Source organism: Bos indicus, chromosome 25 (genome assembly GCF_029378745.1).
Source record: "Bos indicus isolate NIAB-ARS_2022 breed Sahiwal x Tharparkar chromosome 25, NIAB-ARS_B.indTharparkar_mat_pri_1.0, whole genome shotgun sequence".
NCBI lineage: Eukaryota > Metazoa > Chordata > Mammalia > Artiodactyla > Bovidae > Bos > Bos indicus.
Window position 1 is genome coordinate 37,020,978 of NC_091784.1, and position 23,670 is coordinate 37,044,647.

The following is a 23,670-nucleotide window of genomic DNA, read 5'->3' on the forward strand; positions in this document are numbered from 1 at the left end:
AACTGTGAAAAAAACTAATTTCTGGTTTTTAAGCCACCAAATCTAGAGTGATATGCTAGAGGTGGGACTGGGGACTTAATCACAAAGGTTCTCTCTTTTATTTTTTCGGCTGTGTTGGGTCTTCATTGCTGTGAGTGCTTTCCCCTAGTTATGGTGAGTGGGGACTACTCTCTAGTTGCGGTGCCCGGACTTCTCATTGCAGTGGCTTCTCTCGTGAAGCACAGGCTCTAGGTGCGAGGGCTTCAGTAGTTGCAGCATGGGGGCTCAGTAGTTGTGGTGCACTGGCGCAGTTGCTCCGCAACATGTGGGAACTTCCTGGACCAGGGATTGAACCCGTGTCTCCTGTGTTGGCAGGCAGATTCTTTACCAGAGCCACCTGGGAAGCCCATCACTAGCGTTCTTATTAAAGGAGGCAGGAGGATCAGAGATAAAGGAAATGTGACAACAGAAGCAGAGGGTCAGAATCAGAGACTTGAAGATGCTATACTCCTGGCTTTTTTTTTTAAGTGACTTAAAACAATGATCATATGTTAGAATTTTTTCTCTTGGCTTTAAAGATAGAAGAAGGGGTCACCATCCAAGGAATGCAGATGGCCTCTAGAAGCTAGAAAAGCCAAGGAAACATCCTCCCCGGTGCCTCCAGAAGGAACCAGATCTGGGGACATCTTGATTTTATACCCAGAAGATTCATCTTGGAGTTCAGACCCCCAGAACCATAAGAGAATTAATTTCTGTTGTTTTAAGCCAATAGTTTGTGATAAACTGTTACAACAGCCACTGGAAACTAATACCCACCCACTCCAATTGCCACCAACTCAGCATTGTTTTCTAAGAAATCTGCTTTAAAAAAGTGTTCCAAGCCCCTCCCACCGGATCTCACTTGCAGCAAGGCCTTTTCTCAGCAGATACCAGCAAGCTCATTCAAGTGTGATACCTCAAATGCCTTTTGGGGGTCCTGGGCACAGCCAGGCCAGTGTGAATGGTTTGGTGAGGGGTTTGCTGGACCGTGGGGAGAGCCCTGCTCACATCCTAGACACAAGCTGCCACCTTCTGCACAGAATCAGACTCACATGTCACTGAATCCTGCTCTGGGTGTGGGAAGGACGAGGCCCCCCGGGGCAGTGGGGCAGCTCCCAAGGCCTCCAAACCAAAGCTGGAGCAACTGATAACCTTCTAGCAGCATAGCAGACCGAGTCTGTCTGCACGTTATCTTGCTGATTTTTGTTCCCAATCAAGGATCTATCTGCCAGTGTCACTGGCTGTCCTTCTTCCCCTCCTCCCCTATCGCCTTGCATCTGAAGGAGGGCTGGAAGCCTGCCTTTCAAGCAGCTTTTTTTTCCATTGCCTTCACTTTCCCCGCCTGGTTAGGCTGAAGTTTATGTCAGGCAGTGCCACTTCCCCCCATCTTGTCAGGGACCTTGATGTTTCTTAGCCTCAGGGGCTGAGGTCAAAGAAGAGACAAAATAAAAGCAGAGAAAGAGACAAAAAGGCAGAAGAGGATTCTGGGGAAGGAAAGCCTCCCGGCAAGCCTGGCAAGAGGCTCTGATGCCTTAAGATGGTGATACCTGAGTTCGACGGCAGGTGGGAATAGGTGGTATTTGTGTCTGCTTCTTTTCAGCTTTGGCATTGGAAAAGACCCTGATGCAGGGAAAGACTGAGGGCAGGAGGGGAAGGGGGCGACAGAGGATAAGATGGCTGGATGGCATCATCGACACAACAGACATAAGTTTGAGCAAACTTCGGGAGATGGTGAAGGACAAGGGAAGCCTGGTGTCCTGCCACCCATGGGGTCGCAAAGAGCAGGACACAACAGTGAACGAACAACAACATGCTGGCTTAGCAACACGATCCTCTCCTTAAGAAAGAGTTAAAAGGAATCTTAAGAATAAACTTTCCCAATTCCCTCATTTTACAGGCATAAACTGAAGCTCCGAGAAATTAAATGACTTGCTCGAGATCACGTGGTTTTTTTGGCGCAGCACCAGGCCTCGACCTGCTGCTACTGCTGCTAAGTCGCTTCAGTTGTGTCCGACTCTGTGGGACCCCATAGACGGCAGCCCACCAGACTTCCCCGTCCCTGAGATTCTCCAGGCAAGAACACTGGAGTGGGTTGCCATTTCCTTCTCCAATGCATGAAAGTGACAAGTGAAAGTGAAGTCGCTCAGTCGTGTCCGACTCCTAGTGACCCCATGGACTGCAGCCTACTAGGCTCCTCCACCCATGGGATTTTTCAGGCAAGAGTACTGGAGTGGGTTGCTATTTCCTTCTTCAGGCCTCAACCTAGGTCTTTTAAATCCTCAAAGGGCCTCTAGGAGGAAGTAGGAGGAACTGGAGGAATGACATGGGAAGATGGGGGCGTGTTTCTTACATATTTCTCAGTTCAGTTTTACAAATTTATTTGATTCAACTTGGAAAAAGATAACAAATCCCTAAGTCTGGGGGTAGATGGGCAGGAAGAAGGAAGCAGGAGTTGAGAGGAGATTATGAACATCACAGTGGCTGTTGCACGTCCACATCCACGTCCACGTCCTGGCCCGGGGAAGCGGCGTGGAGGTGGAGCAGAGCTCAGGTCCGGAGGAACACCATGGTGAGGAGCCCTGGAGAGGGGAGGAAGAAAGAGCAAGGTCGTGTGTAGAGCCTGCTGGCTCTGTATACCCTCTTTCTAGCCCCCACTCCCCTCTCTCTGGGCCTGGATCCACTGGGCTCACCTAAGACGTAGGCTGCCACCAACTTTTGTCCCAGGGAGACGTGAAGGATTTGGGGCAGCTGGCTGCCAAGTTCATCCTGGAGCGGGAGCAGCAGGAAGGCCACAGAGACTGTGCCCATCAGCAAGAAGAGGAGGAAGGAGCTGGTGGCCAGTTGCGGGTGAGGGTCTGGGGAACAAGGGCTGTCAAGAGCTCCAGCTTCCACTCCTGGTCGGCCCAGGGAGGAGGCTGAAGGTGGAAGGTGTACCCACTTTTCGGTGGACACTGGAAGCGTCCTCTTCTCCCTGGAGCCCCTGTCCCCACAGCGCAAGAAACCCTCTCCCCTCTGGTCCCTCATCATTTTCCGCTCTTCAGCTCTGCCTTGATTACTGGCTCCCGTGTACCTGTGTGTCAGGCAGGGACCTCTGTCTCCCATAGAACACAGCATAGTACGTAGTTGCTCAACCCGCATTTCTTATTGAACTGAACTGAGCTGACACAGGATGGGAAGTACTGGAGTTAGAGCTAAACGAAGAGTTTTTCTCTCTAGGTGGAGGCCAGAAACCAAGGAAACTGCGAAGTCTGCTTTTCCCCTAACCTGATATAAAATCTTAACTCTTAGAAATGTTACTATCAAAAAGCAAAAGGCTGAACCGGAAGGGAATTCCCTGGCGGTCCACTGGTTAGGACTCTGCGCTCTCACTTCCAGGACCCTGTGTTCCATACCTGGTCCGGGAATTAAGAGTCTGCAAGTCCAGAAGAGGCACCAAAAACCCCACAAAAACCCAGAACAACGACAACAACAAAAAAACCTCTTCTACTCCAAACGAACTCACCTCTTAGGTCATGCTAGGTCCCCCCCCCGCCCCAGAACTCAAGAATTCCCATCCCCAAACTCACTCTCTGGGAAGGGCTGAGCTGTGGATGATGCTGTCCAGGAATGAGGCTCTGGGTGGGGCGTTGGGTCAGACTGTCCCTGAAGCTCAAGGGGGTACGCTGGGGCCCTCAGAACCGAGGTGATGTCCTTGCGCCCCACCACTCGGCCCTCTGTTCCCTCCTCAGAGAGCTCAATGCGGAAGCGATCCTGGACATCATAGTTCCTGGGATGGGGGGCCACGTGGCGAATCACACTGGTCCGGAGAAAAGAGAGGCCCATTGAGGGGCAGTGATCCAAGTGAATCCAGGCCCCACCCTCCCAGGAAACTCCCCCTTAGGGATGCAGACAGAGGGTGGGGAAAAACAGGCTGAAGAGCACCAGCTCTGAGACCAAAGTCACAGTAGGGTAAATCAGAGAAAGCTGGCAGCGACCACTGGCTTTCATCAGCCTCCCCACCCGCTCACTCACATGTCAATGCAGGACTGGGGCTTCACGTATCCTTCCGCGTCAAACACTGTGTATTTGGCAGGTGCTGTGCACAGCACTGGGGGAAAAGGCACAGAGAGATCGATCGACTACTGCCTCAGAGAATCCTGCGCAAGCCTCGCCCATGGAGTCCCCCCAGCCTTCTACCCTAGGACTGGACTTGACCCTTCCATTCTGCCAAGGCCGGACAGTCAACCGTACTCATCTGACTCCTCCAGCCCACCCAGCTCCCCAGCCTATTGCCGCCAGTCCCCACATCCCGAGTATGAGGCGCCCATCCCCTTCACCTCGGAAGCGAAGCACTGCTCCCGTGGGGTTATAGAGGGTCAGCAGCTGCCGGGGTCCGCTCCGTTGGTCCGCCCTGAATACTAGATCCGGGGGAAAGACGAGGACCGGGACAACAGGTCCCGAGGGAGGAGGGGCGCCCCGGGACCCCCGCCCAGGAGCCCCCGGACCCACCAGCTCCTGGTCCTGGGGCGCCCCACGGCGCATGCAAGCTCTGGGCGGTGGAACATCCGAGGGCAGAGCTCAGGGGACGGGGCCTGGAGTATAAAGCTGAGGGGTGAGAGGGGCGAAGAGAACGGGGTGAGACCGTAAAGCAGGGCGTGGGGTGATTCCGCCGCCGCCGCCGCCTCAGAACCCCGCTAGATAAGGCCCCCCCAGCAGACCAGGCCCAGGTCCCCCAAACCCTTCTCCCCCAGCAGCGCCCTGGGTCCCCTTAAGCCCCGCCCCCAAGCCCTACCTCGAGGGTCACGCCCACCCGGGAAACCCGGCCCCTCGCGCCTCCCAGCCCAGGCCCTAGTCTTCCGTCTTAGTTCCTGATCTCCATAATCCCCGCCCCTTCCGGGCGCCCGGGGCACCCGCCCCCTGCCTCCGAGGCCCGATTCCGCCGGCCGCCGCGGCCTCTTCCGGAGCTGCTCTTTTTGCCTCTTGCTGTCCTGTATCTGGGCCTCCGATCACTTCCTGAGCTTGTTGGGCTTCCGTCGGGCTCGGAAGCTCACCTCCGGTCACAGCACCTGCCAATCAACCTGTGGCCGGACCAGGGCTGCCATCTTTCCGGGAGACCGTTCCTGCACTTCCGCCGTACGGTCTCTATCATTGGCCCGGGCGGCCTCGATTCAACTATGACTGTTCGCTGATTGGTGCGCCTAAAGCGGTGATTGGCTTGATTCCAGTGACGTAACCCTTGACGAGCGTCTCGGGCTAGAACGCTAACCCTGGAATAAGTGGGGCGGCGGGCTAGGGAGAGGGGCCCGAGCGAAGATGGGAGTCGGGCTTTGTTCCTTCCTCCCACCCTTGAGGCTGTCCGAATCACTACAATCACATCCCACAAGGGAGCTCTCTTTCCTTTTTCCTCTTCAATCCCAGGCTCTCCTAAGAGCTTCCGCAGCAACAAAAGTTTTCTACAGTACTAGTTGAATGTTGCTCCCCATTGGACTCGGATCTATGCCCACAGCACTTCTCTTGATTCCTTACTGCGCGGAGCTCATCATATTTGCAGAGGGAATTATGGTTCAGTCCTGCTGCTCACATCATCCCACCGAATCAACTCCACTCTCAGACGAGGAAACAATCTCAACAAGGTGAAGAATGTCACCCCAGGCCACACACTTGGTTAGCAGTGGAGCAAAACAAAGTTAATCTTACCTGAAAGTCTTCTCTGCACCCTGTCAAATATAGAATCTCCCTTTGCCTTCCTCTTATCATGCTTTTGTGTTCTTCGTTCATAGCACTCCTATAGCTACTTGACCTCGGTGTTTATTTTAGTTTATCTCTGTTCAGGTAGAATGTGCTCTCCTCTTCACAAGAGCTGGGACTCTGTTTTGTTGTATTTTTGGCACCTGAAACAGTCCCTGACATTTGGAATGAACAAATGAGTGAGTGACTAAGATGAACTTCTGAGCTGAGATCTGATTGAAGGTAGGAAGTGGACCACAAGATGTCTGTGGAGAATTCCAGATCTAGGGAACAGCAAGAGCAAAACCTGGAAGCAAATGTGTACTAGAAATGGGCAACGGGCCAGTGTGATGGAAGAGGCTGAATGGGAGATAATACTCAGAGATGAGAGGAGGTGAGAGAGAGGACACAGATCACCTAGAGCCTCAGAGCCCATAGTAGGACTTCAGATTCTATGCTGAGACTAATGGGAAACTATGGCAGAGTTATTTTTTTTTTTTTTTTTTTGACTGTGCCACGTGGCTTATAGGATCTTAATTCCCTGACCAGGGATTGAACTCGGGCCCTCGGCAGTAAAAGTGCAGAGTCTTAATCACTGGACCGCCAGGGAATTCCCTTAATTTGTTTTTTTAAAACAGCTTTATTGAGATATCTTTGACATATAAAAATTGTATATATTTAAGATGTACAACTGGACATTTTGATATATGTATACATTGTGAAAAGATTGCCACAGTCAAGCTAATTTACAAATCCATCACCTCTGCATATTAATAGTTGCCATTTTGTGTGTGTGTGGAGAATATGGGAGAATTTTGAGCAAAGGTGTGACAAGATTCAATTTACATTCTTCCCTGTAGTAACCCTTGAGTTGAATGAAGGAATGAAAACAAATCCTCCAAGAGCACCAAAACCATAGAAATGGAAATGTGACCCCTTCCTCAATCTAGAAACATTTATTTGAATAAGAAAAGGGTCCCCTAGGGCCAGGGTGTGGAGGTTGGCTTGGGCTCAGGCCTGAGACCCGAGCAGCCTAAACAGGCTTGGAGGGGCACTTCCTGCTGAGGTTGGTGAGGATCTGGTGCTGGGTGGGCCGGTGGAGAACCACGAAGCTCTCTGGAGGAAGGATGGGACCTCTGTTCTTGTCCACCTGGCCCATCAGCAGGTAACTGATGCCTAGGGAAGGGGAGAGAGGGACTGAGGATCTGTGTAACTGAGAGTTTATAGAAATATCGCCTCACCCCAGTCCCTCAGGTTCTGCCACCTCCATCGTTTTCATGAGGCTCAGTCTCCCTCTACAGTTCCACATCTCCGTTACCTTTCTTCATGGGGGGGCACTGCTTGCAGGGCACATAAAACTTCAGGAGGGTGTCCGTGGGTGGAGAGGGCAGGTCCAGGCCTCCGGTTTTGTAAACACCAGTGACATTGACAGTTGCTGTGAGACCCTCCCCTGGGCCCCGCACCATGGACTTAATCATTCCTGTCACCACTGTGGGAGAGAGGGGCGAGAGGTGAAACTGGAGGCCAGGGCAGGGCTGGAACCAGAATTTGGGGGAGAGCTTTGGGGACAGGAGCGGTTATAGGCGCTGGAAGGGCAGAGCTGGGGGACGGGCTTCTTACCCAGGTCGCTGTTACAGAAGTGGCTCTGCAGGGTGCCTGTCCTCCGGCACTGCTTTGGGCAGGTGACACTGGGTGCATCTGGCGGGGGAGGGCGCACCCTTAGTGGAGGGCAACCTACCCAGCAGGGAGGAAGGACCACTTTCCCCACAAAAGCCTCATTGAACTTTTTCAGAGCTCTATCCAGCTTTGGGTCCCAGCACCCAGTGCCCGCCCTTAGCACAGAAGCAGCGCTCGTGGGTGCTGTATGAATGGGCGCAGGAAGGAACTCTGTCTGATGCAGCTCCCTGAGGCCTGCGTCGCTTCCTCTCCCTTTCCAGACTCACCCGGGCCCACCGGAGTTGCTTCTGCCTTAGGTGCGGCTTTGGATTTCTCTTCAGGTGGGACTTCAGGCTTGACTTTGGGCCCGGCTCCGGGCTTGGGGCCCAAGCCGACCTCCCCTGGGACTCCTTCGGTGGCGCCCCGAGGCTGGGTCCTGTAGGAGGCCGAGAAGCCGTCGGCCGTGACGCTGAGGTCCGAGACGAACTGGACGAGGAGCTCGTTCCCTTCGGAGGTGATGGAACTGCGGGCGGCGGGGCATCGGGGGAGGTGTCAGGCGGGTAGCGCATCCTGCTCCCTGCCCAGGCCGGCGGCCTTTTGACCCTTGCCCCACGGCTAGCTGCATCAGCTTCTCGATTTCGCAAGCTCCACTGGCCTCGTGATCCAAGGACCCCAGGCCTGGCGCCAAGCCTCGGCCGGGGCCGCTATCTGCTCCGCCCACCCGGTTTGGGGCGGACGCGTAGGCCGCCCGTGGCTTCAGCTAAGCCCCGCCCCTCCCGCCGGCCGCGGGGAGCCCCGGGCTACCGCACCTGGGGCTGCAGAGACGCCCCGACGCCGTCGCCCACCCAGGTGGCGCCCCCTCACCCCGGGACTGTGTCGCCGCAGAACTTTCCCAGCCGCTTGGCGTCGTCGCTCACGGGTCCGTTGAACACGCTGACAGAGTCGTAGCGGCAGTAGGAGTCGGGCTCCAGGTCAAACTTGCCGAAGGTCAGTGAGATCACCTGGCGGCGGGGCAGAGGCGGAGGCTGCGCAGGGGGACCCCGGGTGGCGGGAGGGTGCGGAGTTCTCACCTCCTCCACCCCGCCGCCGCCTCCGGGACGCTCGCCGGGGCCTCCTGTCTCATCGCCCGCGGGCCCTGGAACCCACCTCTTAATGCATTCACACCGCGGCTCGGAGGAACACACACATTCACCGGAACCCTCCATCGCCGCAGTCCGCAAGGCCAAGCCCTGGCTCATTCTCAAGGAAAAGACCCAGAGTCTACCTCCAGCGTCACCATCACATACACACACGCACGAATCCGTTTATATATCAACATCGGGTACCTCGCTCTCGTAAGGCTCCTCACAGTTGTGATTTTACATGTTTTGTTTGGGTGCGAGCAGGTCTGGGTCTGTGCTCCCCACCATGGCAAGCTCAGTGCTGGGGACATTGTCGATGTTCAGTAAATCTTTTGCAGTCTGCATGCTGGAGGGCGCCGCCCGGGTCCCCGAGGGCAACCGGGGCAGGGGGTCAGTACCTGGTCCGGGGGCGCGATGATGTGCCAGGAACAGCTGATGCCAGGGGGGTAATCGGACTCGGGCCAGTTGGGCGTGGTCAGGGTTCCCTGGGCCTTCTCCAGCCGCCCCCCGCAAAATTGGTGCTCTGGGGAGGGGAGAAAGGAGTGGGGGTGGGGGGCGGTGGAGACCCTCGTCAGCTGGAGGAGACCGTGCAGAAAGCTCAGATGTCTGGGTCTCAGGAGGAGGGGGCGAGAGGAGGGAGAGGAAAGAAGGGGGGAAGGTTAGCAGAGATGGGGATTGGCCGAGCGGGGCTCGGGGAGGTTTTGGACCAATGGGCGCCCAGGCGGGCGGTGGAAGAGGGGGGAGGAACTGACTGGACCCGCTCCCTTCTTGCCCCTCCCCCTGACCCGAGGCCCCATCGCTCCTCTTCCCCTGGGAGATCCCATCTCCCCGGCCCGGCAGAAAAGTCCCCATCACGGCTGGAAGTCCCCTTGCTGTGAGGGTGCCCTCAAATTGGGGCACAGCCCCGAGGCCCCTCTGGGGAAGTCCCCGCCTTAAAGATTTTAAGGAGACTTCTGCCGCCAGGAGGGGGTGATGGGACCGCAATCGGGAGCCCCCGGGCTGGGTGTAGGGGGCTCCGGGTCGGGGGGAACCTAGTCCCCCAGCCCGGGGGTGCCCCCCGCGCCCATCAGAGGGAGCCCGATTGCGGACGGGGGCGGGCGTTACTCACCGTCCCAGTAACCCCAGGCCGCCCATTCCACCCGCGGGTCGGTGACCCATTTCCGCCTCGCGCCTGGGGGGGGCCCTGGAAGAGGGGGTGGGTGGGAGCGGGAGGAGGGAGAGAAGACGGGGAGGAGGGACTGAAGGGGCAGTTAGTGAGGAAGAAGGGTAAGGGAGATCATGGGGGCCCCAGGCTCTTGGGGTGGAGGTTAAGGCTGGGGTGGGGCCTGCGCCGGGGGCGGGGCCAGGAGAGGGGGGCGGCGGAGGTGAGGGAGGTCTCACCAGTGCCGGAGGTGGCCCGCCCGCTGTACCAGAGCAGGAAGCCTCGTCCTCCCGTGCCCTCGTCCGATCTCATCCTCAGGGTCACCTGGTTGCCGGAGGCGACTACAGGCGCGGGTCGGAAGGTCCCGCAGAAGCGTCCGAGTTGCTGGCCCGAGGTTCCAGACCCGGCAAAGATCTCCAGAGCATCGTACCGGCAGCTGGGGTGCTGCTCCAGGTCAAAGACTCGGAAGGAGAGGGACACAGTCTGGCTCTTAGGGACCTGATGGTGGGGACAGGGGCGGGGTCCTGCAAAGTCAGGCCAAACACCACCAGGCAGAGGGCACCTCTCTTTCCCCCAAGCGTTTCCTACAGAGACCGGGCCTAAAAGGGCCAGTCTGATGGTGCATGACTGCACCAAGACCCAAATGAGGTCTGTGGAGAGACCAGAGCGGGTGTGGATGAAGGTGGGAATGGACAAGCAGGCTCTGCATTAAGGTGTGAGGTCACTTGCCACGTGGTATTGTGGGCACTGACCAGAGGGGAGGGGGCTGGGACTTCCCCAGGGAGAAATGGTGGGACTTGGCAGGGAGGGAATTCCCTTAGCAGTCTGGCCTTTGGCTGCCTGGACCCAGGCCTCAGACACTTGGAGGAGGGAAGAGTGGCCAGAAGGGCCTTCTCACCGTTATTGTCCAGATGCACTCCTTATTGGGAGGGTAGAGGTTGGGGAAACCCTCACTTGCCACGTAACCCGACTCCCCAGTCACATCCCCTCCGCACAGGAACACGGGTCTGGAGAACAGAAGAGAGGTCAGCTCTGAGTGGGGGTGTGCTGGAGAGGCGAGGAGGTAATGAGGATGGGAGGTGCGCAGGGAGCCAGGGGAATGGGGGAGGAAGGCCCAAGGGATCCGAGGCGGCCTCGGCCAGCCCGAACAGGACTGCGGTGGGAAACACTCCAGCAGAGGATCAGGGAAAGCAGGCCAGCCACTTGGTTGTCCCTCCAGCCCCTCAGAGTCCCTACCCCCCACCCCAACAGGAATTCCGGGAATCCTCCCCTCATTCTCCACCGCCCCCCCCCCACCCTGCCTGGCAGTAAGGACAGGAGCCGCCTAACTACTTCCAGATGTGGACACAGACAGGAGGCCATGACAGGGGGTGGGTTGGGAAGGGGTGGGGGATGAGGCAGCCAGGGCCCTGCGCTCCCAACCTTTGCCCTTCTCTACTTCCAGCTAACAGCTTGAGTGTCTGACTCCCAAATCTCTCCCTTGCGCTCCCCTCTTCCCCCCACCATCTTCAGTTCCCTCCTGGAATCCTGACATCCAGCCACCAGGCAAGTTCAAGGTCTTGGTGCTCTCAGGTTCCATGAGGGGGGGCCAAGGGTCTAGATCGATGCGGAGAGGACGGAGGGTGGAGGAATGGGGAGCAGTGGTGACCCACAGGAAACACTGGTCTGGCAGCAGGGAAGGAGGACTTGGGGGCCAGAGAAGGGTAGGGAGATGTGGCGGTGGGGGGGGGGCGGTTGTTAGCAAAAGAAGCCACCAGATCTACAGGCATAACCCCTTCCCCCGCCTGGAATTAGGGATTTGAAGCTCACTCAAGCCATCTGGAAGGTGCCAAGAGACCTACCTGGTGTAGTTGGGGGTCTGGCCATGGGTGAAAGGCAGCAGCAGAGCCCAGGCAGTGAGGAGGGGCCCCAAGAGGGAGGCTGTGGCAGCAGGCAGCATGGCCAGGGGCGGGGGTGGAGAGAAGTGCTGGGGTCTTCAAGACAGAGGCAGCGGCTGAGTGCAGCAGCAGCAGCGGCAGCAGCAGCGCGGATAATCAGTGCCAGATGAGGCAGCCTCGGGCGTGTGGGCGTGGGGACTGGCCAGTGGGGCGGGCGGCGGGGAAGGCGGGACAGGGAGAGAAGAGCCGGGACAGTGGCGAGTCCAGGGGCCTCTCTAGGTCCAGGACACACAAATACTGACCTAGTGGGGCGGGGGTGGAGCAATGAAGGGCAGATCGAGCATCAGGCTCTCAGCATAATCCAGGCGGTCCAGGAATGTCTTCAGCAACCCTGCTCTGTCCAGAGCCCAAGCATCCTTCCAGCACAGCTTGGGGTCCTTCCTGTGGACCCTCCAGCCCACCCCGTGCACCTCCCCATTCCCACTTCCTCAGCACCCAGAGGAAGTCCTTCTCTGGACTCCCAACCTCTAATCACTCACTTCCTGACCACCCCGTGGCTCCAGCTTATTTTCAACTTCAAATGTTTACTGTCCTCTCCCTCCAAGGGCCAGACCAGGCCACAGAGAAAGAATGTTGCTTACCCATCTTCTTTCTCAAATACTTGGAGGTATGGGTAGGGGGTGGGAGGCATGGTATGTGGGCAAAGGAGTGTCTTCTTTATGGAGGAAGGGGAGGATGGAGTAGAAAATAAGGGAAAGGACAACGTGTAAGCTCAGATCTGGAAGGAAAGCAGGAGGAGAGTGGTTGGGGGTGGCTGGCTGCTCTGGGATGGAGTCAGAAGGAAGCGACTTGCACAGTCTGGTGGATGGAGGATCCAAGTGGCAGAACCAAGTAGGGGCTGGAGAGGAGAGGAAGCTGATGGATGCAGGAACTGACAGCCTGAGCTGCTTCTACTCTGCACCCCACCCCCACCCCCAGGTTCCTCCCAGGCCCCAGGGTTCCAAACCAGGCCTGGATTCAGCCTTTTATTCTATTTGTCAATCAAATCTTTCGTCCATGATAGTCAGGTTGGGGGCCCCTCCTGGGCAGCCCCCTGAACATCTTACAAAACCATTCCCTGCCCACCCTGGCATGTCTAGCAGGCCCCACCCCCCTGCATCCCCTCCCCACGCGCGTGCGCACACCATGTTTGTTGCTACCACTCCAGCTCTCCTTAGCCCCTGGCCCAGGCCACACTCTCCCTCCAGGGGGTGAGACTAGGAGAGGAGGGGTCAGCTTTCAGGGGGTGGGGGGCCTTGGCCAGCCCCTCCAGCAGCCCTCTGCAGCATATCCAGCGCCTCCCAAAAGAAATCCTTCTGTGCCGCCATCAAGGGCATCCAGCCCACGATCTCCTTCATCTTCTCCATGCGGTCCTGCAGTGTGGGGCAGTTGTGGATCTGGCTGAGGTACTCCTCACAGGCCCAGGCCACCCCACCAGGGTCCTGGGGTGCTCCAGCCCCCAGGCTGGGCTCAGGGGTCCCCACTGCCTTGCTGGCTGGTAGGTCCCGGTAGGCTGGGTGGTGCTCAATGTCGTGGCTGGACAGCATGTAGAGGCACTCTCTGGTGGAGCAGAGAGAGCAGGCGCACAAAGGGACCTGGGGGAGAGGAGATAGGGCGTGGCTGAGCAGGTGGGGGGGGTGCCCAGGACGGGGTTCCCTGGAAGCCCCAGCTGTTGTGTTCCTCCCACTCAGACCAGCCCGGAGCCAGCAAGTGAGCTGGCTGGCTGAGCCCCAGGGTCGTGTGAGGTCAGAGAGGGCCAGCAGGATCAGCTCAGGGGGAGAGCCAGGAACCATGGTACACTGCTGGAAAGGGAAGTGGGCGGTGCTGGGAAGTGGGGTCCCTGGGTCCTGGTGGGATCCCCAGCTCCAGTCCCTCTGGGCCTGATGGCTCCTGCCCTCCCCTCTTGCCCACTTGTCGGAACCTGGGCTCTGACCTTGATGTGGAGCTTGACGAAAGAGGCGCTGCCCTTAGGCCAGCCGGGGAGGCGGCCTCCGGCCCCGCAGCCACAACCCAGCAGCTCCTTGCTGAAGTCCGAGCCCTGGCTCAGCACCAGGGAGTGGTTGAGGCCGCACCACAGGGCGATGGGGCGCTGGAGATAATGGACCTGAGGGCACAGGGGGTGGTCCCTAAGTGGGGGACGCCAAGGGCTAGGGTGACAGAAGGGCTCAGGGCAGTCTAGGGAAACGAGGGGAGGGAGGAGACGGGCCGGAGAACAGCCTCCCCGTCCCCGGACAGGCAGCATGGCTCCTCCTCGGTTCTCCGGCAGCCCCAGTCTGAGCACAGAAGCGCTAGCACAGCTGTTGCTTCCTCCTCTCCGCTCCCTGGAAAACAGGCTTCCTGCCCAAGGCCAGGGCCTGCTGTCTGCATCCTGGTCTCACCCCCAGGCCTTCGCCTATCCAGTCTCTGTTCTGCCTTCCAGCCTCGAGGGGGAAGAAAGAGCCTCTCTATCCCTGTGCCATTCCAGGAAGGGCTGCCTTCCACGGACTCCTTCCTTCCATCTCTAGCATTTTCAGTCTGTCATATCATTACCTTTCAAAATGGCCACACTGTTCTGGAAAAACACTTCCACCCGACTCCTGCTGCTTCTGACCTCTGTTTTAGGCAGCAAGACTGGCTATATAATCAGTCTGAGGTGGGCCTCTTCTTGTTCTTTGCACAGCAGGTCTCACCTGAACCTTCTGTGATCTGACTTCCTACTATGCTGGGACTTCTCTCCTAAGGCACTGGACCTCCCAGCAGGCAAATCCCAGGGCCTCTCCTGCATGCTCGCTCCTGAGGCTGAGCGCTTTAAATTGTGATAATGTAGATACATAATTTATGGCCACTATAGGAAAGTTTATAGGAAAAATTATAAAATATTATCACTGCGAGAAGCCCCACCGCCTCTTATTAACCTCTTGCTGGGCATTCTTCCTCAGTGTTGCCTCTATAAATATACATACACAAGCTGTATATTTTTAAACAAAAATGGGATTGTGCTGTGTAAACCATTTCTTGATTTTTTTTTTTCTCTTAAAAGTATGGGAACTTCCCTGGTGGTCCAGTGGCTAAGACTCTGCATTCCCAATGCAGGGGCGGGTTGGATCCCTGGTCAGGGAACTAGATGCCACATGCTGCAACTAAAGATCCTCCATGCTGCAATGAAGACCAAAGATCCTGTGATTTGCAACTAAGACCTGATGCGGCTATAGATAGATAGATAGATATGCCATATATATCTATATGTATTTATACACACACACAACGTATGGCACAACTGGGACTTCCCTGGTGGTGCAGTGGTTAAGATTCTGTGCTTCCACTGCAGGGCAGATGGGTCTAATCCCTGGTCAGGTCAGATCCTGCATAACCTGTGCTGTGCGTGCATGCTTGTTTGTGTCCAACACTTGCGACCCCATGGACTGTAGCCCACCAGGCTCCTCTGTCCATGGGATTTTTCAGGCAAGAATATTGGAGTGGGTTGCCATTTCCTCCTCCAGGGGATCTTCCCAACCCAGGGATGGAAACTGCCATTTCCCACGTGTCCCGCACTGCAGGCGGATTCTTTACCACTGAAGCACCTGAGAAGTCCGCATAATGTATGCAGCACCCCTGCCAAAAAAAAGACACAACCATCTTTCCATGTCAGGGAGTATATTCCTGCATTATCACTGTCACTATTAATCACCCCCTCCTGGGCGAAACTTTCTGTACCCATGAGATTTGAGGGTATACCCATTTGAGGGTGTGTCTCTGAGACAAGTTTCAATCCCTCTGCCCACAATGGTGGCTACCACGCAGCTTTGCTCCCCTTATCTCTACTTTTGTCGTTTCAACTTTGTTCCAACTTGGAATCAGCTAGACGTTTCTATTTCAGTGTTTTACTCTTCATTGAAAAAAAAAAAAGGCTAAATTCACTTTCTCCCCCGAAACCAGCATTCCTCTCCAACTGACGTGTTTACTTGTGATACTGTCCATTTCCAGGGCCAACTATATCCTGCCCTGCTGCCCTCATATGTAATTACTTTCCAGAGGCTGTTCATTTTCTTTTAAAACACCTCACATCTCCATTCCTCTCTGTTCCTGCTCCCACTGTGCCAGTCCTAATCCCTTGTCTCAAGCCTGAGTGTCCCTCAACAGCTTCTGGGGGGCCTCTCACTGTGCCCTCTGGCAAGGTGACCCAGTCTCAATCATCCAGGGGGGTTGTCTTCTCCTGCTCCAGAACCCACAACTGCTCTTTCCCAAAGCAACACTTCTGTAGGCTTGTGTCCACCTATAGGGCTTCCCTGGTGGCTCAGATGGTAAAGAATCAGCCTACAATGCAGGAGACCCAGGTTTGATCCCTGGGTCAGGAAGATCCCCTGGAGAAGGGAATGGCTACTAAGTGCAGTATTCTTGCCTGGAGAATTCCATGGACAGAAGAGCCTGGCAGGCTACAGATTACAGGGTCGCAAAGAGTCAGACACAACTGAGCAACAAACACAATACCACCTTAATACCACCTTGTAGCTGCTGAATCCCAAAACACTGCTCCAGTCAGGTCAGTCTTTCCACCTTCCCAGGGATGCGCAAGCTGTGTCCCCACCGCCCCGCCCCCCCCACCGTTACATAGGATGCCTTTCCCGGTACCCAACCGAATCCTCTCTAACCCACTGAGATGCTCACATCTTAGCTCCTCGAGTTACTTCAGCCCACCCAGGTCTCCTCATGTCACTAAACTCCTACTGCCCTAACAGCACGAGCCACACAAAGTTCACCTCGTGGTGCCAACCCGGGTGAGACACGCAACAGTAGCACAAGCATTACAAACTGGTTGACTTCCTAGGGATTAGAAAGTGGATTCTGGGACTTCCCTGGTGGTCCAGTGCCCAAGACTCCGTGCTCCCAATGCAGGGGGCCTGGGTTTGATTCCTGGTCAAGGAACTAGATCCCACATGCTTCGATTGAAAGATCCCACACGCTGCAACTAAGACCCAGCGCAGCCGAATAAATAAATACAGTATTTTTTAAGTAGTGGATTCTATGGAAATTAGAGGCGTGGAGATAGATCCAGGGGTCAGGGAATTAGGGAAACGGGGGAGGCAGGATGCTCACCTGTGTGGGTTCCCCTCTGTCCATTTTGTCCCCTGTTCCCAGCTGCCCATATCTATTATTTCCCTGCATAAAGATTCGGCCAAATTCATCCACCAGGCCAAGGTGATTGTAGCCAAGAGCACAGAATAGGATCTATGAAGTAAGGCAGAAAGGCAAAGTGAGTGTTCAGTTGTCTTTGGAGGAACTCTGAGCTCCAGAGTCTCCCCACTGCTGACCTGCCCTCCCCAGCTGATCGCTTCCAGTTGCGCCTTCCATGCCACCCCTCTCACAGGTCCCCTTTCCATCCCTGATCAATCATTTGATTCCTGCTCATAGTTCAGACCTTCAGTACCTTGCAGTCCCCTAAGCGCCCCCGCCCCTGGTCTGCCCTGCCCGCCCCTGCCCTCCCGAGGCTCCTACCTTGGCAGGCAGTGAGAGTGCAAGCGGCATCTGCTGGTCCAGGGGGTCAAACGCTTGAAGGGTCCCAAAGAGATCACGATACACCCCTGGGGTATGCACCTCAAAATACACTCCCCCCTGGTCTGGGGGGTCGGGAGCCCTCAGCTCAGCAGCTTTGGGCACCCATGTCCTAGGGATCGGGCCCTACCTGTGATGAAAGGTGCAAGTTCTGGGGAGTCTCACACCCATTAGAAATGCACCAGCTATGATGTCTGGGAACTTAAACACCTGTTTTGACTAGGATGCCCTATGGATCCCCTGCCGAGCTGGAATAAGGATAAGGGAGGGCTCTGTATCTGGAAGGTCTGTCCAAGGTTGGGGTCTGGAGAAGCAGGAAGATAGTTGTCTTTCTTACCTGTGATGTAGAGAGTACTGCTCTGGTTGGAAGCCATGCAGGCCACACGCAGGTGAGGAAGGCAACGGGACACCTTTCTCAGGGCCAGCTGAACCGTGTAGGAGCGTGGTTGATCCAGCTGGGTCTCATTCACGACCAAAGAGTAGATCTTTCCTTCTTCTGGGGGAGGGGACAAGGAGGCAGACAACTGTGTGGGGGAAGGGACCCTCCAATAGCCACATTGACTTCTTTTTAAATAAAAATGTTATTTATTTGTTGATGCCGTGCTGTGCGGCATGCCGGATGGTTCCTGGACCAGGGATGGAACCTGGGCTCGCCACACCCAAAGTGCCGAATCCTAACCACTAGGCCACCAGGGAACTCCATTGACTTCTCAAGAGACTCCCTAAGCCCTAACAAGACAAAACATTTACTGCCCTAGAGTGGGCTGGAGGGAAAAGTGTAGAGAAGAAGCAAGGAGCGGTGATGGGGGGGCGGTGACTTCAAGTTCCCCGGCCTCCAGCTCTCACCACTGAAAATCAACCAGGGGAGTTCTTCAGTGTGAGGGACAAGTGGAGAGAAAACCTAGCAGGTGGATTTGGTGGAATCTAATTTGATTCCTGGTTGGGAAGAATGATGTCTGGGGATTCAGGGCTCTGCCTAGCATTAAGAAGTCCAGAAGGGCAGAGGGGAGGGGGGAGTGTTCCCTGGTGGTTAGGACTCTGTGATTCCATGGCAGGGTACCCGGGTTCAACTTCACAAGTTGTGAGGCATGGCCAAAAAAAAAAAAGAAGTCCAGAAGGTCTCAGGTCTGGGGGCTCGGGAGTGTGGTCAAATCTGGGGAACACTGAGAAAAAGACGGGGGTAGTTCAGGTATAAAGTACAGTGCCTGGTGGAGGTTGGGATGCTTAGAATTTTAAAAATCAGTGCAGGGACTTCCCTGGTGGTTCAGTGGTTAAGGTTCCACCTTCCAATGCAAGCGGTGTGGGTTGAATCCCGAGTTGGGGTTACTACGATCCCACAAGCATGGGGTGTGGCCAAAAAAATAAAGTGGTGGAGTTCCCTAGTGGTCCAGTGGTCAGGACCCGGCATTTTCACTGCCTTGGCCCCACGTTCATTCTCTGGTTGGGGAACTAAGATCCCACGTGCCATCAGTAAGGAAGTGTTAGTTGCTCAGTTGAGCCTGACTCTTTGCGACCCCACGGACTGCAGTCCACCAGGCTCCTCTATCCATGAGATTTTCCAGGCAAGGATACTGCAGTGGGTTGCCATTTCCTTCTCCAAAGGATCTTCCCAACCCAGGGATCGAACCTGGGTCTTCTGCACTGCAGGCATATTCTTTACCGACTGAGCTCAAGGGAAGCCCCCCACATGCCATGCAGACCAGCAAAAAAAATAAAAATAAATCAGGTGTTCACTAGAACAGTGGTTTCCAAACCATTTTTTGCAGCAGGGCCCTTTATTCCTATGACATGTTACCTAGAATCCTAGACTAGCAGAGAGATCAAAGCAGATACTTGGTTCGACACCAGGACGAGGTGCCCCTCTCCCCCCACCTTCTGCTATGGGTCCTGAAGACTCTGTAGGAAAATAATATGTAAACAAGTTGCTTTAAGCCTCACCTGTGAGGAGCAGCAAGGCCCGCTGCGTCTCCTGACCAACCAGCACAATCTGCTTGAAGCTCATGGAGTGGTGGAAGGTCATCTTGAAGACCCGCTGCCCGCTGGACTGCAGGTACACCTCGACACAGTCGCAGGCCCGGCTGCTGGTCGTGCCCACCACTCCCGGCTGCTCCCGAGTGGCCAACACGTAGAGGTATTTGCGGTAAACTGTGTCACATCTCGGGTCGGAGGCAAACTGTAGGAAAAGACAACAGTGGGACAAGAAGAAGGTGCCCGGGATCTAGAACCTTGCAGTGGGATGAGGCTGGGGCAGCTAGATCCGGGGGTAGGTGATGAGATACGTGGGTGCGGGGCTGGGAAATGCGGACTTGGTTTCAGGTTCCTGGTATAGGAGGGCGCTGTCCTGAGGATGCCAGCTCGGGACTCGTGTGGCCCTGGGGTCCCAGAGGAAAGATGGGGTCTCGGCTGCCCGGGTCCTGTTACTCACGTCCTTGGCTCCACGACACAACACAATGTAGCGGCAGGCCCGCTTCCACTGGATCTGGCCAAGGGTGGAGGAGACCAGGGCATTTTTGAGGAAGAAGAGGGTCCCTGCGTAGTCAAGAATGAAGACGTGGTCCTTGGTGGGCAGGAAGCGGCGGTAGCCATGGGCTAGCTGGGGAGCTACACTCTTGCTGAGACAGCGGCGGCGGCCCCCAAATGCCTGGAAATACAGGCCCTTTGTGTCTGGAGAAGACAGAGAGAGGGAAATTTAAAGGCTGAGGAAGGCACAAGGGAGATGAATCAGAGCTTGGGCAAACTAGGTTTCTCAATGGATGGGTGTTTAGCTCCTCCCCATCCCCATGCCAGGGGAACGACCCCTTTCAAAGGGCCTGTGCAATGCTCAGAAGATACCTGAAATTACGCCCCATGTCTGAACTAAAATTCTCTGCCTGACCTCAGCCCAGGGCCATACACATGCTGCTAAGTGTATGGACTTCTTTGGTCCAAACTTGCATTGAAGTGGAGACATCAAAGGACTTAAGAATTCATAGAAAAGTAGAAAGAGGAGTGAAAAGGAATGACTGGGAAAAGCTGGTAGCCCTCCCTTGTCCCTAGCTCTGGATGTGCTACCTGGATCTCCCTTCACTCTGGTGTGTGAGATGAAGTTATTGGATTGGAGGTTAGAGCATATTTCTCGACCTGGGGGTGATTTTTGTCCCTCAACAGACATTGGCTGTCACAGCTCAGGGAGGTGCTATTGGTATCTAGTGGGTGGAGATGAGGGAAATTGGTAAACATCCCACAAATGCAGAGGACAGCCCCCTCACCCGACTTCAAAGAATTATTTGTCCCCAAGTTTTATTAGGGATCAGGTTGAGAAATCCTGGTTTAGAGGAGGGAAAACTCCAGGTGTTGGGAGAGGAGGATGTCTGAAGGCGAAATGTGGAAGTGTTTGAATGTGGTGGGCAACTTGGCAGCGATGCTAGAAGGAGTGGGGGCTCTGGGTGACACTATCTGAGAGCATCTCTAGAGACTTGGAGTAAGACCTTGCTGAAGTGTGTTTCAATCTAATAAGTTTCTTGCAGAGAAAGGGGTCCTGGAAGATGGCTGGGAATACTGAGGTCATCAGACCACTTTATGGAGCAGGAGGGACCCCAGGATAAGGTAGGACAGAGGCAGAGAGAACTAGAGGTTTTGGGGGAAGGTGTACAGTTCAGAATGGCAGCTCTCTTCCAGGGTCGGACCCCAGAACCCTGCTCTCGAAGGCGAGGACTGAGCCGGTGACAGATGCGTCTCCACATGCTCTCGGCATCGCACACTTGGTGGAAGTAGTGGCAGGTCTGGCCAAGAGCGACCACATCTCTGACTGGGAGGAATGAGATGATGTGCTCCACCTGCGGGGGTTGGGGGGCAGGACGGGGAAAGCAGGGGTCAGGGGGCAACCCCCTCTCCAGCTCTCCTGCCCCCCGGTTCCTTTATTCTTAGCACCAACCCCCCCACCCCCAAGGACTCACCAGCTCTGGGGGGAACAACTGAACAGAAACAGGGTTTCCTCGTCCCTTCTTCTCTTCACCCCCAGGTTCTGAAGGGCCACATGAAGGGCAGCTCCGCTTTACCTGCCCAAGGAGAAGGGGGCACACATGAAGGTCATGCCTCTCTTTCTCCCTTCTCTTACTTATTAACTGCTATTTGGGAGGGCCCATTGCTCTGACTCCCAGCTCTGTGCTGTCAGAGCCTGCCATCTTTTTCCTCTGGGTCCGTGGGTTACCCCTCCCTGTCTGCCTGGCTCCTTGTCCAACTCCTCCCCTGACCTCCGGCTGCCATCTTGCTGCCCCCCCTTTGCCTCGCCGCCCTCCCCCCTCACCCTGAGCCCCTCCTCCCGTCTGCACAGCCCGGTCAATTTTTGCAGCTTCCGGCTCCGGCTTCTCCTCACCATCCTGACTGCCCCCTCCCTGCTCCTGCCCTCATCTCTCCGGGCCCCTCGGCCCCCCATACTCAGCTCCCTGGCCCCCGTCCCTGCTGCCTTTCCCACACCATGTCCCCTGCCTGGGCTTGGGGGACTTTCTGGGGCCCCTCGCCCTGCTAGGCTCCTCCCCTATGGAGTCTGGGGCAGACAAACCTCTCTCTGTGACCTCACTACCCAGCCACTGTGACCTATTTTTCCCCAAGCTTGCCTGGGATTTTCTCTCAGCTCCTTGGTTCTAGCTCAGTTCTGGCCACCCAGGGGCTCATGGGATATGCATTGGACAGGAGAAGTATAGTGTGAGCTACTGGTAGATGAGGCCTTTCCTTTCAGGGTGTTTTTTTCACTTGATGCCCTTTTAGCAAGAGAAGCACTGGTGAATTCTTCATATCTTAGCAGTTAAGAGCCACCAGGGGATTTGTAGCTCAAGAATATATATATATATATAAAAGTATAAACTCAGTTCGACAGGCGAGGGGGAAAGGTGACCCTGTTAATTAGACCATTAATCTCATGACAGCATGCATCAGATGACAGCGGCCACAGCTGAGCACAAACACTACTCTTTTCTCATGAAGAACACATCCAAAAGTAGACTTCTTTCCTGGGGACAGTAACATGGTTGCATGCATGAAGGGCAACATATTAAGGTGGAAAAAAGGAATAGATTTACTCTGAAAGCTCACTATATCTCCCAGAGTCTAAGCTATTAACTTAGTCTTATGGGCAGAGGGGGATGACATGGATGAGAAGCAGCAGAGCTGGGGCTGCATCTGTCCATGTAGGGGGACAGAAGATCTGCACCTATACATCCAAGGAGTGGCTGTCTGTCCCAGCAACGCTGAAGAATTTAGGCCTGGACAACCAGCTCTCAGCTGCACAGTATTATAGACTCATTCGTTTTCTGTGTTAGTAGACTGTCAACCATCCAATCCAACTCCCTTACTTAGGGGGACCAGTAAACACCTAGTTTGAGACACATAGGATGGAATTCTAATAATTCAATAAATGTCTCGGAATGTCAACATCTGAGTTGTGACTTATGGGAGAGATTCTTCAGCTACTGTGGCTAGGCAACTGTTAACCAATTAAGTGGATTATACTAGGTCCTTATGCCACCTAACAGGATGTTAATATCTCTCAGCAGACGGTACAAGTATAGACAGCTTCCTCTTGCATCTGGGTCCTCTTTATCCACTCCGTTTCACCTTGGAAGCCAAAGAAGAGAGGTGAACAGAAAAAAAGCCCAACGCAAAAGCTGATGCAGGGAGAAGCCTGGCTTCCAGTGCGAGCTGTTAGTAACTTGCTGTTTTCTCTTGACAACTTCTCATCAACTTCCCTCCGTTTATTTCCTCGTTTGTAAAACGGAGGACTTCTTCTAGGTGAGGGTGGTCCCTTCTAGACTAATCCCGTAGGTTTGATCATCACAATTTCTGCCCAGCCAGGCACGCTCCTTTGGGCAGCGGGATAGCCCGGGCGTATTTTCGAGGCTTTCCGGGTCTTCCTTAACCCTTCCTCCAGGAGTTGAGCTGGGTATCTCCAGCCCCTAGGAAGCCACTGGTCGGCTCGGACTCCAGATTGTCGGGGGGCCCCCAGCCTTCGCAGCTGGAATGGCATCCACAATCCCTTCTGCGGCAACGACCCCTCTGTACACTGGCCTCAGGCATCACCGTGCCTCCCGCTCCCCCTAGTCCCCACGGTCCTCAAAGCTTTGAGCTCGCTTGCTCACAAGTCCAACTTGCACACATTAACTTCTACCCTTGCAACCGCTTGGAGCCGGCCGAGCGCGGTGCGCTTGCATTCTTTTATCTCAGTCTCAAAAAGTTCCAGTTCACCCGCCTCCTCCTTAGCGAAGGGGGGGGGGGGGGGCGGCCTTCTTCTCGCCCATACTATTGGTAGGTAGAGCCGTCCCTCAGAGAAGAGGCCGGGCCAGGTTCCCTTGGGAGGATCTAATTGGCCTTCTTGACAGTCACTCGCCTATATCTGGCTTGCGATTGGTCCTCGTTGGACGAGGCTCAGGGTTTGCCTTTCTCGGCCTCCAGCCCCGCAGAGTGGAGCCCCGGGCGTCTCCGCCTCCTGATTGGACCTGATTGGCTTCATCCCCACTCCTGAGATTTGTGATTGGGTGCGGCTGCGCGGGGCGGGCCGGCCTGGAACCTCGGCCGTTGGCGAGCGCTCTAATCTCGTCCCCCTCCCTTC

General features: G+C 55.5%; 3 protein-coding genes across 9 annotated transcripts; all 3 read right to left on the reverse strand.

Annotated features, from left to right (window-relative positions):
• Positions 1-2,379: 2,379 nt before the first annotated feature.
• MOSPD3 (motile sperm domain containing 3) lies at positions 2,380-5,163 on the reverse strand. Of its 5 annotated transcripts, none has more exons than XM_019988288.2 (6): positions 5,049-5,163; positions 4,335-4,602; positions 4,030-4,105; positions 3,585-3,814; positions 2,709-2,873; positions 2,380-2,597 (listed from the first exon to the last, which is right to left on the reverse strand). In XM_019988288.2, exons 2-6 carry the CDS (start codon positions 4,537-4,539, stop codon positions 2,566-2,568), a joined length of 708 nt encoding a protein of 235 aa, XP_019843847.1. In that variant the 5' UTR covers positions 4,540-4,602; positions 5,049-5,163; the 3' UTR covers positions 2,380-2,565. The 5 variants fall into 5 exon arrangements, 4 of the variants coding, with proteins under 4 accessions (XP_019843847.1, XP_070636253.1, XP_019843848.1 ...); XM_070780152.1 differs by lacking the exon at positions 5,049-5,163 and adding an exon at positions 4,926-5,041 and having other exon boundaries at positions 4,335-4,609; XM_019988289.2 differs by lacking the exon at positions 5,049-5,163 and adding an exon at positions 4,790-4,884.
• Positions 5,164-6,665: 1,502 nt separating this feature from the next.
• On the reverse strand, positions 6,666-11,697 carry PCOLCE (procollagen C-endopeptidase enhancer). Its single transcript, XM_019987607.2, has 9 exons — positions 11,484-11,697; positions 10,541-10,649; positions 9,882-10,140; positions 8,900-9,024; positions 8,245-8,381; positions 7,668-7,903; positions 7,345-7,422; positions 7,043-7,213; positions 6,666-6,900 (listed from the first exon to the last, which is right to left on the reverse strand). Exons 1-9 carry the CDS (start codon positions 11,579-11,581, stop codon positions 6,758-6,760), a joined length of 1,356 nt encoding a protein of 451 aa, XP_019843166.1. The 5' UTR covers positions 11,582-11,697; the 3' UTR covers positions 6,666-6,757.
• Positions 11,698-11,798: 101 nt separating this feature from the next.
• On the reverse strand, positions 11,799-23,550 carry FBXO24 (F-box protein 24). 3 transcript variants are annotated; one of them, XM_070780145.1, is made up of 10 exons: positions 21,504-23,550; positions 21,023-21,124; positions 20,719-20,902; positions 19,513-19,751; positions 19,026-19,260; positions 17,425-17,583; positions 17,031-17,152; positions 16,632-16,763; positions 13,492-13,662; positions 11,799-13,153 (listed from the first exon to the last, which is right to left on the reverse strand). In XM_070780145.1, exons 3-10 carry the CDS (start codon positions 20,807-20,809, stop codon positions 12,791-12,793), a joined length of 1,512 nt encoding a protein of 503 aa, XP_070636246.1. In that variant the 5' UTR covers positions 20,810-20,902; positions 21,023-21,124; positions 21,504-23,550; the 3' UTR covers positions 11,799-12,790. The 3 variants fall into 3 exon arrangements, with proteins under 3 accessions (XP_070636246.1, XP_070636245.1, XP_019843169.1); XM_070780144.1 differs by having other exon boundaries at positions 17,031-17,083; positions 21,373-23,550; XM_019987610.2 differs by having other exon boundaries at positions 21,373-23,550.
• Positions 23,551-23,670: the final 120 nt, after the last annotated feature.